Source organism: Branchiostoma belcheri, unplaced genomic scaffold (assembly GCF_001625305.1).
Source record: "Branchiostoma belcheri isolate BF01 breed outbred unplaced genomic scaffold, Haploidv18h27 scaffold31, whole genome shotgun sequence".
Lineage (NCBI taxonomy): Eukaryota > Metazoa > Chordata > Leptocardii > Amphioxiformes > Branchiostomatidae > Branchiostoma > Branchiostoma belcheri.
Genome location: NW_017803921.1, coordinates 2,754,940 through 2,768,391, shown reverse-complemented (window position 1 = coordinate 2,768,391; position 13,452 = coordinate 2,754,940). Strand labels below are relative to the sequence as shown.

The window sequence follows — 13,452 nt, the reverse complement described above, 5'->3', positions numbered from 1 at the left end:
CTTGCGTGCAGCACAGTGTAGCTGTGAAGGAGCTATGTTCCGATTGGGATGTTGTGCATGTTCCGTTTTAAACAGTTTATGCGACCATTTCACACATTCCACGGTGGTCACGTAAGAGGGTCGACGACTCTTAGTAAAGATGCAGAACGTATTAGCATACTAAGCCAAAACATCGCTGTTCACGTAATAGAACTTGTCTTGAATTTGACGGTAACGCTTTACCTCAATGACATTATACTTACCACGCATTGAAAATATATGTACAGTGTAGTCCAGTCATTACAAGTAACAAGGTATAAATTACCATGTCGTTCAGTAGCAGATACGAAAGTGAAAGTTCTCAACGGGTAGTCCGTCCGTCTGTGTCGGGGATCATGTGTTTTCTGTTCCTACTTTGTGCTTTCATTGCTCTCATTTGACCCATAGCTGAGTGGATATTTGAATGAATGAATACCTTTATTGCACATTTAGTAATAATGTATTCATCTGTTTAGAATTGCGCCACCTATAGATCGTCCCGTAGTATAAGAAGGGCCGAAAATTCTTCCTGTTAGCTAGATGAAATGTACTGAGATGCTTTCGTGACTTGAAAGACCAGTTTTTGAGCCCCAGATATAATACAGAACGCTTCATTCACTTGTAATTCATTTTACATGCGCAACGGCCAAAGATCAAGTATATGCAGTCGCGGGGAATTTCCACGCGTAGAAGCGATACCACGTCACGTACGTGTGTAAAGGTCGACTCGACCGTGACCGTGTAACTACACCTCGCCAGTTATACATGCACCAGCTTTTTACGGATACTGTAAACCCTGTTTTTTTAAAGGTACTTTTATGTTCACAGTTTTCACGGTCACTTCTGTACGGTGAACTTATCATTACCGCTAACAAATCAATCGCCGTTCTTTTTCGAATTCCTGCACCTGCTACCCCCGTGAACATCATAGTTCCGCGAACACCTCCATTTTCTCAGACCGAGAAAATATGCTACCGTGAACTTCAAGTGAATTACAGTAAAGAACAGAGAAGCGTCCTAATGACTGAAATGATAATGATAAAATGGGCGTTTTATTCTACTATGTAGCCACTAGTACCCTCCTCCTCCACCAGACAAGAGCTTAAAAACAGATCAACGAGTTACGTAATAGTCAAAAACAACAACAAAGGCAGGTAATATAAAATGTAACTTTTAAATGGCAATGTTTGTAATTAGGATGTCTATTTCATATGTCTACTGACACATATTGTTATACATGTATTATCATAACACCCCCCCATACATGTATGGATCTTTCTGTACTTGTTTTAATCGCAGAAAGAGGAAGTTAGGGTGTTAACAGGTGTTTACGTACCATGAATGGGAACCCCCGTGTGTCATGTGAGCTGTCTCGTGGCCTCTGAACCCGCAACACAAATACAGAAACGGGAACTTCCAAACGGGGGCCGTCAGGGTTTAGACTGTTGTAATCATGACTGGGCATATTGATCTATATGTTTTGTGTTTTGTGTTTGTAACAGTATCATTTTACTGTGTCAACATTTACTAGGGGTTAGGTTTATTAGGATTTATTAGGGTGGGGTGGGACGATGCTGGTCATGAAAATTACCAAAGCAATTCACATTACAGTCCATACTGTGTTTGTACTACTACAATTGGTGTCTACAATGGTGGCGTACAATTTGAGGCAGTTGAAAACGCACCATTGCATACAACGTACACATGGGACTGACGTTGACTAAGAAATGTTTGACACAGATAAACATTTAAACATAATGTCTCCCATCACATGTTTCTCCAGCGTTCTGTCTTTTCAAAAGTAGTTATCAATTTTTTTTTACAAATTTATAATTGCAGAGTTTGACGTCACCTGTGACCCTCTTGCTGCGCAGCCGCAGTAAGACATGGAGAACCGTCGTGACGTCACAGGCATGGTTCAATTATACTTTCTCATAAACCGCTGCAAAATGATGACGAATATGTTCAAAAATGTGCAATATTCTGCATGGCAAAGATAAATGTAAAAGCTATTAACTAATAACAACTTTATTTCGGCAACTTGGTATTGATAACCATTCTCTTTTCTCGTTATTGCTGCCACTCTTCATGATGAAAAGAAACTGTAATAGTACCTAGAATATTGTGGTTTTCTTTTTTTTTACACAAGCAGTGCTGTCTTTTACGTGCTAACGTTTCAATTAGCCTCTATCAGGCTTCGGGAAGCGGCTGGAAAGAGTACATATTGGCTAAATACTTTTAGACAGATGATATGCAGTTGAGAGACAGTACTGGTTTTGTAAAAATAAAACCCCGATATCCTATGTTCTGTCAGCCTGGTGAAATTATGTTCAGATATGATAATTTCTGACATGGTCTGACTTAAATGCTATTTCAGTAGCGTACGTGCTCTCCGTTAAACAGTCCGTCCTTTCACCAGGTGAAGGCGGGGTGTTAGTAGACCCGCCCCCGCCCGCTGAGTGGCAGCCCGGCCTAAGAATGGGGAACACTCCGTCAGGACCGGAGGGGACCGTAAAAGGCGACCAGACCGTTTCCCAAGATTCCGACTCCGGCACAGATTTAGGCGAAGATGCTGCTAATAGTCCCGGTAAGAACTAACTAAAGGTGGTTTCTGATTCTTCAAAGATTCTGATTGTTCTGAACAACTTTCTCGGAATAGTATGAATGGCGTTTTTTTTATAAGCACATGCTGTACAGCTACCTAAAAAGAAGTATCACGATACGGCAAAGGCTACTGTATAAAATAGTGTATTATTATCATTATTATTATCATTTTTGTGTAGTAAGCACTCCCTTTCCATGGGCTTAGGCATGAATCTATGACCGAACCAGTGACTGACGGACAATGGTGAAAACAGATTATAGACAAGATAAACGGACTTCTTCTTAGTCTTTCTCCTCCTCCGTAAAGGCACTACTACCTCATGTATGTATGAGCATGTGTCTTTAGTCCCTCCAGACGAAGAGAAGATATCTGACGATTCAGCCAGCGTCTCTGTGGCCACGGCGGAAGAGTCGAGTCCGCCTGGTCCAACTAAGCTTGAGTCGTCAGAACCGCCGCCCGGCCGGACAGATACGGACAGTCCCGAAACAACATCTGCTGTTAGAACAACTCCAGGTAAAGTCGTGATTTCTGTATGTTTGTGGGCGACCCCGCGCACGCAGTAGAAATAGACATGATATGGGGTTAGGAACCCTATTTCAGTCCGTAATAGAAATGAACACTATATGGGGAGGGTTAGGGACATCATTTCAGCACCAAGGACATCACTCGCCGACTCACCATCACTGTACATCATCGCAGCTGACCGATTGGGAATAGTGAGATTTTCCGATCCTAAAAAATAGACACCAATCTATTAATATGAGCGTAATTTCTTCATGTTTCTTTCAGATGGAAATGACCAGACAGAGACTGAATCTCCGTCTCCAGAAGCACCGGAGAAAGATAGCACCACTCCCGGAGATACCAGCACTCCAGACCCGTCAGACACCGCCGCAGATGAACCGGAGGCAGTGACTGTTGAGGTAAACTTGAAGGCATAATATTTTATGAACTAGGCTGGCGACGCTCTAGATTCTGAAATACCTCCAGTTCTCAACGGCTCCGAGCTGTGCTCTCGGCGCTCATGTGTAGTTGTATCCCTTATTCCACAGGATAAAGTCGAGTTTTCTGAGGTTGTGGAAAAGACGGCCGAGGACAAAGCACCAGCGGCTACCACTGAGGATACAACCACAGATCCACAAACGGCTACAGATACCGCAGAGAAACCCTCTGCCTCCGCGCAATCAACCACCACATCTACAGACTCGATGTCTACAGAAGCACGGACTGCCAGCTACTTTCAAGCAGCAGGTACCCCAACATACTAAATACTATATACTCTAATCAAATGGCCCCAAGGGCACAAGATCGGTGGCATGTCAGGACTCGAACCCGGGACCTCTTTGTTCCGAGTCGAGCACTCTGCCGCTACGACACACGACCCCAACTTTATGTTGCTTTTCCCCAGGTATGGACCCAGGCATGGTGCAGCTACTGAAGCAGATGTACCCGGACATCTTTGTCCAGATGGAGGCGTACACCCGGCTGGTGTCCCACGTCAACACGCTGGGCTTCTCGTTCCGCAGCCACGTGCCGATGGACGGGAACTGCATGTTCCACGCGGTGGCCGACCAGCTGCGGCGGACAGAGGGTCCGGAGATGTCCCACCAGGAACTCAGGAGCAAGGCGGTGGACTACCTGAGGAAACATCCTTTCACAGTAAGGCCATTTTGATTTGATTATATGGATGACATCAGTGGGCGCATGAATTTTAGCCCCCCCCCCAAAGAAAGTTTTCGACCATATCGTAAATCGTACAATGCAGCAGAAAAACAGTGAGCAAACAACACTGGAAAAGATACTAATGTCGTAGAATGCCAAAATTAATTTCAAAGGAAGAGAATGTAAAGAAATGGAAATGAAGAGTCTATTAATCACTGCCGTCTCTCAACCGGGACGGGGGGTGGTACCGACTTCAGACGAACTTAAACCCAGTGCTGACGTCACTTGTGGGTAAAAACCACGTGTCTACAGCACTCATGTCAGAAAGCTACTAGTATATAAAGACTGAGCGATTCACACAAATTCCTGTAAATTTCTTATTCTTAAAAGTTCTCATTATTTAATGAACACATTGTTTCCTTCCAGGAGGGTAACCAGCACCTGCGGTCCTTTGTACCCGATGAGAAGTGGGACTCGTACCTGGCGGCGATGTCCCGAGACGGGGAGTGGGGGGATCACATCGCCCTCATAGCCCTGGCCTCCGTCCTGCGCCGGGAGATACACGTGGTGTCCAGCACGCCTGGGGACGACTTCCTCACTAAGGTCCACCCGAATGGCGGGACAGACGAACCTGTGACTGGTCCTCCCTTACTACTCGGGCACTACGCAGAGCAACATTACGTAAGCCTTGATGGTAAGTACTGTCCCTCATAAACATATTTTTTGCTCTGTTTCCTCTTCTTCTTTTTCTTCTTCTAATTCTCCAAACCTATAAGGTCAATGACCTGAACCAGACTTCTGTCACCGTGGTAACTAGTGCTGGGTCACATCATGTTGCGATTGTATAGCAGGAGGGATTTAAACTCCTGTCACCATATATATATGAATGTGTTTGAGTAAGAATTAATATAACAGACCATGTGTGAAGGTAAACATGCATTTGCGTTGCAAATGGTACCTTTCCAGTTCACAATTTACCTTCGTTGAAACGGACGCCAGTGATTTATCCGTCTGTTTTACTCTTGACAGGTCCTCAGCGTCCCAGGCGTCAGCTGTCAAGGCAACTGTCGATCGAGGCACCCCCTCCAAGAGACCTCCAAGACAAGCCAGAAGGTGGGGGAATCTTTGGAATGCCTCGTGTGTTTTATATGCTCTTCACTTAAACATACGTCAGCCAGCAAGTGTACAAAAAGAGAACTTTTGAAGTGTATAACTGATGGAGCTGAATAGTTGATTCAGATATTACAAAAGGAAATGTTTCTATTTGTCCAGGTATGACGTTCCACGGCGTGTGTGGAGCAACAATCATGCTATCCCCCAACAAGAGAAGTGCACACCGTCTGAGTGTACCAGACGAGCAAACCTCAACCAGCGCCCTGGTCTTCAGCGCGTCCCCGGTCATGGTTGACCAAGAAGTCCAGATCGAGTTCTCTGGGTACACAGACAAGGGGAGCGGGGCTCTGTACTTCGGCGTCACAACGGTGGATCCCGCAACGTGGAGCCCCGCGGAGCTCCCTGCATCCCTCGCCGTCGATGAGCGAAACATCGCCGGCTTCTGGGTCTGGCCGATCGACCATGACCTCATGACGACGGGGGCGCTCTTCAAGTTCTCCGTCAACTGCAATGGGAACCTGGAGTACTCGAGTAACGTGAACGGCGGCAGGTCCAAGCTGCAGCTGGCGAGTATCCCCGCCGATCAACCGATCTGGGCTGTCCTGGACTTACAGGGGAGAACACAAACGGTCAAGTTTGTTGATGGAGGTAAGCTGTGAATGTCCAGTAGGCCAATGGCTATCGACCCTGCCTCTGGACCAGGAGGTTAGGAGTTCGAATCCCGGCTGTTGTCGCTCACCCGACATGTACGCTGAAATTTCCCCGGTACAATGAATCTGTACGTAGCGTCTGTCTTCTCTGCCACGACCAGTGGGAGATTAGCTCCTCAGTGAGCTTACACTGGATCGAGATCACTTTGCTTTCCTTTCCAATTATGCTGTTCAAGCAGAACTTAAACAATACCTTATACGACACTAGTTTGAATGTTATGTGAAACACAGAGCGAAACTGTGAACCCTTTTATATTTACACTTCACAGAGGACAAGAAAAAGGCCACGGTGATCTGGAAGAAAGGAGAAGGACCCGACATCCCTCCTGACATCAACGTTGTCATGGGATTTCTACAGGTACATTTCAGTTGTTGTTTTTAAACTAAAGGTGAACAAACGTTTGTTTAATCATTTATTCATTTTTCTTTCTTCATCAAATGGCCTGTAAAACCTAAGCCCTACTGTACATGTTCGAGTGTCATATCACTATCTTTTTGAATTCCATACAGAATCTACTGATGGACAAAATCCAGATTCTAAAGTCCTGTGCGGCTGTCATACGGGAGGAGGAAACACCGGAGCGGGCCAGGAGGGCGCTGACATACCTACGTAAACTCACCATGTAAGCAAGGTTACATTAGGACGATACAAAAAAGTACAAAATACCCCTTTAATTTTCCGGGACAAAATATTGTAAATACTTTTTTTGTTCACGTCTTCAACATTCCTCACACGATTTTTGTTAGGAATGTCATCGAGACTGGAGATGAAGAAGAGAACAGGAAGGTTTACATCGGGAACAGCGAATTCAAGGAGACCATCCTACGTGCACACTCGGCCCAACAGTTCATGGTGGCTGCTGGATGGTGCCAGGTAATGAGTTTTGGCCGTCATATATACCATTATGATGATATATATATTTAAAGTTCAAACTTTCGTTACAACACAAGAGAATGTTCTCACCCAGAGCTTTGGACCAGTCACTCTGGTCTTCTTTAATAATAGACTGACCCTGTGGGACTTGCCACGTGGCTTGTTTGAAGTGTGACGTCAACACTGGGTCAAGGGAATCTAGTAAACGATGTCGGCCCCCGTCGCGGTTGAGTGAAGGACCCTGATGTATGCTGATATTAAATTTTCTATAACAATGTAATACAAACTTTATCGAACTGATTCCTATTTTTAACACAGGTTGACGACATGATGGTGTTTACTAGAACCTGCGATGTTCTTCTGCAGCCGACGGTGGAGGCACTCGATGAGAGTTTGAAGTAAGAAGTTTGAGACATGTGCCACTGTTTGGTCCTTTGATAAGACAGATAGGATGTGAAAGTATGTCGTATTTTGCACTTTGAAAGTTTATCAGTGCTAGCGCTACTCCTAAACAGCACGTATCTTCTCACCGTTTCTTTGTCTGATTTATTCCAGTGCCCTACCGGAAGAGAGCTTCACAGAAAATTACACGACCGAAGAAATGCAACCGGCAGAGGAAAAGGTACACGTACTTCATTCTAAAAACTGCGTTACACAAATCTTCATTCATTTTATAGCTAAGTACATACTTCGATGAAATCACGATTGCAGCGACACGTCTGAACCTAATAATAACTGTTTCATATCACACAGAACGCTCTTCAGGACAAGATTCAGATCATTGCAACATGTGCCGCCATCATCAAGGAACAGGAACGGACGAAACTGGCCAGAGAGGCTTTGAACACTGTCCGCCGAATGACCAAGTAAGAGGCATAATATTGACATCGTGCTGTAGGTACAGAGTTTAAGCCCAATAGCAATCAACATGAAAAGAAAGACCATGAATTTTCGATCAATCTCATCAACCTCTATAAGATGTGTGATCCACTCGCTGACTCTCCGGAAGTCGAAAGCGTGATGATGTCAGGATTGTATCAATGAATGTTTTGTTGGTGTCGTATCGTTATAGATATGTTAGACATAGACCAGAAAATGATAGTAAAACTATATAGAGTTCATGCCAATCTTTTCATCTTCTCATAGCAACATTTTGAAGCAGCCTGACGACCAGAAGTACAGGAAAGTCCGAGTGGGTAACAAAACGTTTCAGGAGACGGTCATGAAATCCACAAATGCACAACAGTTCGTGGTCGCAGCAGGATGGAAACAGGTAGATATGTTCTACATACTACATGTATCATGAAAACATCTGTGTTGGTAGAAAAGTAAATATTTTGTTCAACACAAAAGGGGAATGTTCTTAGCTAGAGCTTTCGACAATGAATTCGATAACAATATTACAACTTGACTTGAATCGCATATGTGAATCCCGATTTGTAATTCTTCTTTCAAAGGTTGAAGATGTCATGGTCTTTGACAAATCCAACGACGAGCTACTCAGCCCAACACTACAGATTATTGACGACTTGCTGAGGTACGTTAAGCATTGTAGTATATAATTATAATAATTTATTAGTAGTTAACAATTTCGTAACTATTCATCAACAAATACATTCATGTTTACCTCGCATTCACATCACAACATTACACGTGGAGTTCATGTCTTGGTGTTTGTTTTAGTTGTTACAACCTCCACAACTGGGGCTCATGTCATCAGTTGTATATCATTTTCATTCCTGCCCAGTTCCTTACCTTGGGAGACACCTGATGACAAGGACGAGACGGCGCATCCTTTCGTCCCTCAGAGCACAGCAGAGGCAGCCCCGGTGGGATCTCCCAAACTGGTCAAAGGTGGGATAATTGCAAAGAAGTCGTCGTGATAATTAATAAAAAATCAGTATTTTTAAAATGTAATTGAGTTATCATCAGGCGAAAATCAATGCGCGCGCGGATGGCCTAAGTAGTAGCATCTTCAGCAAGGTGCACGGAAGCAATACAAATACTTTATATAACCTTTCCCCACAGGCTTGCCAACTGGCGTCAAGGCAACACGGGACGTGAGGTTCCATGTCATTCGCGGGTCTAACATAGCATTGGCGCCGGACAGGAAATCCGCACGTCGTAAGGGCGGTATAAGCAATGCCATCACTTTCAGTGACAAACCCTTCGACACCAGTCAGATGATAGCCGTACAGATCACAGATAGGGACCCTACAGTAGAGTGTGCTGTAGTGCTGGGAGTGACAACTGTAGACCCCATCAAATGGGACACTGAACAACTGCCAAAGTTTCTGAGTAACCTCTCAAGCGACGACGGATTTTGGAGCGAACCAGTAGGAGACGATGCTGCCCTCCCAGGCAACATTCTAACTCTCTACGTCAGCGGTAGCGGGTCCATGAAGTGTTCAGTGTACGCTACTGGAGCGGACCAGCCCGTGGAAGAGTTTGACGTCGTTTGCAACATCCCGACTGGCAAACCCATGTGGGCGGTGTTGGACCTGTTTGGGTCGACCACTGCAGTCAGCTTTGTCGATATAGGCAAGTTGTGTCTGCTCGCATCCTGGTGCACGCGATAGACAGCAACTTGTGGCATGATTGTTAAATAAATATCATATTCCTTTTAATATCTATCTATCTGTCATTATTGTCGTTAGTTAGTTAGTTAGTAAATACAGTAAACAACTGCATTTGTCTCTGCAGAGGAGAAGCAATATTCGGATGAAGAGGCACCATTAGTGACAGAGACTGATCGCAGCTATGTGGCATCTCTGTTATCTAACATCTCGGAAAACATCCCGTAAGACAACTTGTGTTATATAATCTTCACGTACATGATCATCTTCTCTGTAAAATATTCATGTTCAATTTACCATTTTGCAGTGTAGTCAGCTGAAGTGACGTTTTTGTTTGTTTTTACAGCTCTACAACTGACAAAGAAGGGGAAAGTAAGAAGGTATGATACCTTTATTGCCCTTTTTTCTTTCTGTTGGATCGCAACAGTCTTGTTGAATCAAGACTACTTGTAACTTCATTAAGAATCAGTATTTGGGTGACAATATGCTGTTTTCTTTTCTTTACATCCTAGGCCAACGAAGCTGGTGATGATACCTCCCCAACCAGGACCAGTGGGCCCGCTGGTGAGTTTAATGTTCTCGCTATATTTCATAGCAAAGGAAACGTATCGTCTTCATTATGCTTGATGCAATGTTGTTCTCCTTTGTTGCTGGCCTTTTACATTGACAGCACAATCTCTTGTAAACATTTACAGAGGAAGAAATAAAAGACGCGGAGGCGTCAGCTCATGCTACCGGGGAAACTGCAGGGGCAGAAGGTGGCGTGTCTACTGAGGTAAGTACGGACATGGGCCTTGGATTGAATACTGCTGCAATATTATCTGAACACATACGGTCTACATGGTCGAAATTTTTGTTAGCATATTCTGTCTGCATCATGAATGGTTTGAAGTTCTAAACCATACGATATACAGAGGACTTAGCACCTTTTTATAATCGACTGTTCGTTTCCATCGTCAGGACCTACCGAGAGAGAACTGGCTGACACCCTTCGTGAATGAACTTCTGGAGAAGGAAACTGTTGAACAGGCGAAACTGACTTTAACCACGATTTGGACCATAACAGAGTAAGACCAAAAATAATCGATATGGTTTATGATTATTGTGTTGTGTAATGCCATCTTTGTTGTATCTTATTTATTAATAAGAAAAACTGAACGTTGGGGTTTACTTCTTGTATACTACAAATTTGTAATACTGCAAACTACATATTTTGCAATGAAAATACAACGTAATAATTTATATTCTCTTTCATTTGTGTGTGGTGTTTCCGGAATACAATATTATTATAATATTATCACTTTCCCATTTGCGGATACATTTTGTTGTGTTTCGTGAGAATAATATATATTATCTCAAGGTACCATACATGTTTTCTCAGCCAAGTCTCCAATCAGAAAGCCAGCGATGACAACACGCGGAAGTTGACTACCAATGACATCCCCTTTGCCGAGGCGATAAAGGCCAGCTCAACTACATACCAACTCTTCCAGAAGGCAGGGTGGAAGACGGTAAATAGATTTCGTAGAACTTCGCACTGTCTGAGTTCTAAGAACAGGTGACATAGCATTCTACTCTTCTTTTTGTTTTCATAAAATGAAAATACAAAGAGCTCATCAGACATTTTCAACGAAGAGTAACTCTGTGACTATCAGAGGGACAATCTGACGTATATTAACTTTGCAATGTCTTCTCCACAGCTGGGAGATATGCTGGTCTTCCCACAGTTTGGCGGTCATGGACCAATTCTGGTTGCCTTGGAAGAAGGGCTTTGGTAAGAAAACAAAACAACATTAATATCACTTTCACATCGCTTCAATCAAGATCTTAACTGAATCATTGGCAGAATTAAAAGATTGTTAATTTTTCTCGTCTTACAGCAATTTGGACAAGGACGAAACTCCAGTCCCTGAGGAGAAGACCGATACATCTGAGGTAAGAAAAATCTGTTTCAATCTTTTCAATATATTAACAAAATATTTCAGAAGCGGGGTCGCAACTCCATTAACAGTTTACTGTAGAGACAATTTATCGATTTTATTTATTGTGCCTAAAATCATAGCATGATAAGGTTTGCATCGAACCTTGGGAGAAATGAGCCGACCACTAATAATTGAGAATCCGGTCATTTGAAGTTGTCTACAATCTGAATGATAAACTGATTGTTGGTTGACATTCGCTGTACCAACGGATGAGAACCGTCGTAACTGCGGGTATCTAACCTCTTCCACAGGGTCCTCATGGCACCGTGAAGTTAACAATAAAGACTTGTATTGAGGAGATCGAAGGGAAGGAGACAACAGGCCAGGCGAGGATCGCACTGTCTGCTATCAGGGATGTGGCAAGGTAGATTCAGCCTACTTAAGTTATGTTGACTTGATTATATGGATGACGCGTGTTTGAATTTCCGTCCGTTTAAAAAAAACGTTTTGAAAACATATTGTAAATCGTACAAAGCAGCTGCAAAATCAGCGAATAATATTGCAAAAATAAAACATTGGAAAAGATACTAATGTCGTAGAATGCCAAATCACAAAGGAAAAGAAGAAAATGTGAAGAAATGAAAGTAACATAGACATAAAACTATAGCGTAACCGTAGAAAGCTTTGAATCTAAATCTAAAAACTTTTGTTTGATGTCGTCCCATCAGGAGGGTCCGTGACAACCCAGGAGACAACAAGTACCGGAAGATTGACATGCGGGAGCGGGCGTACGCGGACGCGATCAGGCGGTCAGAGGCAGCCAAGAACTTCATGGTCACAGCAGGGTGGATTCAGGTCGGGAAATATCCATATATTGTAATTGTAACGACGAATTGTACATTTTCGCCACATTGTGCTAATTACAGGCCACAACAAATTATAATGAACAAAGGTTAACAGATTACGATGATTACGATGTTGAAAATGTTATGGGGTTAGAAATATCTTCCTAACGTTTTGTTATCATCTTGCCCAGGTCGGAGATACGATGATATTCCCCAAGTACTGTGACAAGCGCCTTGATCGCATCCTGACTACAGTTGAGGAATCCTTGAGGTATGTAATACTTGTCTCTACAAGTTGACTGCAGTCTTAACGCATGAACTTAAGTTCATTAATCTCACAATATGTGGTATTAAATTGTTCTTAAAACGTATTGTCTGACACTGATATTGGATCTATTTCAGCAAACTGCCTGACTTCCACCTGGCACCTGAAGATGGGGAAACAGCCAAGGAGGAAAAAGAACCCAAGGAAACGAAATCACCCCCAGAAGAGAAGGAGAAAGCAGAAGAGAAAATCACTGAAGGCAAAATCGCATCCGAGATGAAGAAACATGCAGAGAAGGAGACGCCGGTTGCGGCACCTGGAAGTAACGCTAGAGCACCGGTTAAGACTGGTATGATCTTCATCTGTTGATCACTGATTGATCTGTTATTATTTTTACCTTTTCTTAGGGATATTTTGTTTACCTGTGTATGTGTACCAAAACATTAGATACACTGCATTAGTTTCGAAATCTTTCCCGTGATTGCATACTTAAAAGACTTAAAAGCCGTTTGGCTGGCGAAAAAAAAGATACCGGTACAAAAAATAGAGCCCGATAAAAACGCCTAAAAGACATCAAAGTAAGCCAACTTTTCTGTGTCAATGTTCAACATGACCCACTTTGTGAGGGAGAGAGCTCCAACGTTTTCCCAGCACCACACGACGTCATCTCCACGTCTCCCCACACGCCCGCCTTCCATTAGAACCTCATTTCAGCACCAAGGACATCACCCGGTGGTGGGTGGGAAGGCAGGCAGACAGTGGCAACTAGCAACCTGGACTTACCACAAAAATTCAACACAAAATGTTGGAAATTGATCTGTCACATCTTCACCATTACTTCAGTTGCATTGTATTACATTCA

The 13,452-nt window shown here is 43.4% G+C and overlaps 1 protein-coding gene across 1 annotated transcript; it reads left to right on the top strand.

The window, feature by feature from the left end:
• Positions 1-1,153: 1,153 nt before the first annotated feature.
• Positions 1,154-12,959, top strand: LOC109474496. Its single transcript, XM_019774786.1, has 32 exons — positions 1,154-1,172; positions 1,858-1,929; positions 2,438-2,605; positions 2,969-3,136; positions 3,413-3,546; positions 3,676-3,874; positions 4,032-4,282; positions 4,712-4,979; positions 5,315-5,398; positions 5,558-6,046; positions 6,378-6,466; positions 6,619-6,731; positions 6,856-6,982; positions 7,301-7,380; positions 7,538-7,604; positions 7,736-7,848; positions 8,129-8,255; positions 8,440-8,519; positions 8,730-8,836; positions 9,011-9,523; positions 9,686-9,782; positions 9,905-9,938; positions 10,071-10,122; positions 10,254-10,333; positions 10,519-10,625; positions 10,940-11,069; positions 11,259-11,332; positions 11,439-11,493; positions 11,792-11,904; positions 12,209-12,335; positions 12,517-12,596; positions 12,728-12,959. The coding sequence occupies exons 2-32, from the start codon at positions 1,905-1,907 to the stop codon at positions 12,957-12,959; spliced, it is 4,383 nt and encodes a 1,460-aa protein (XP_019630345.1). The 5' UTR covers positions 1,154-1,172; positions 1,858-1,904.
• Positions 12,960-13,452: the final 493 nt, after the last annotated feature.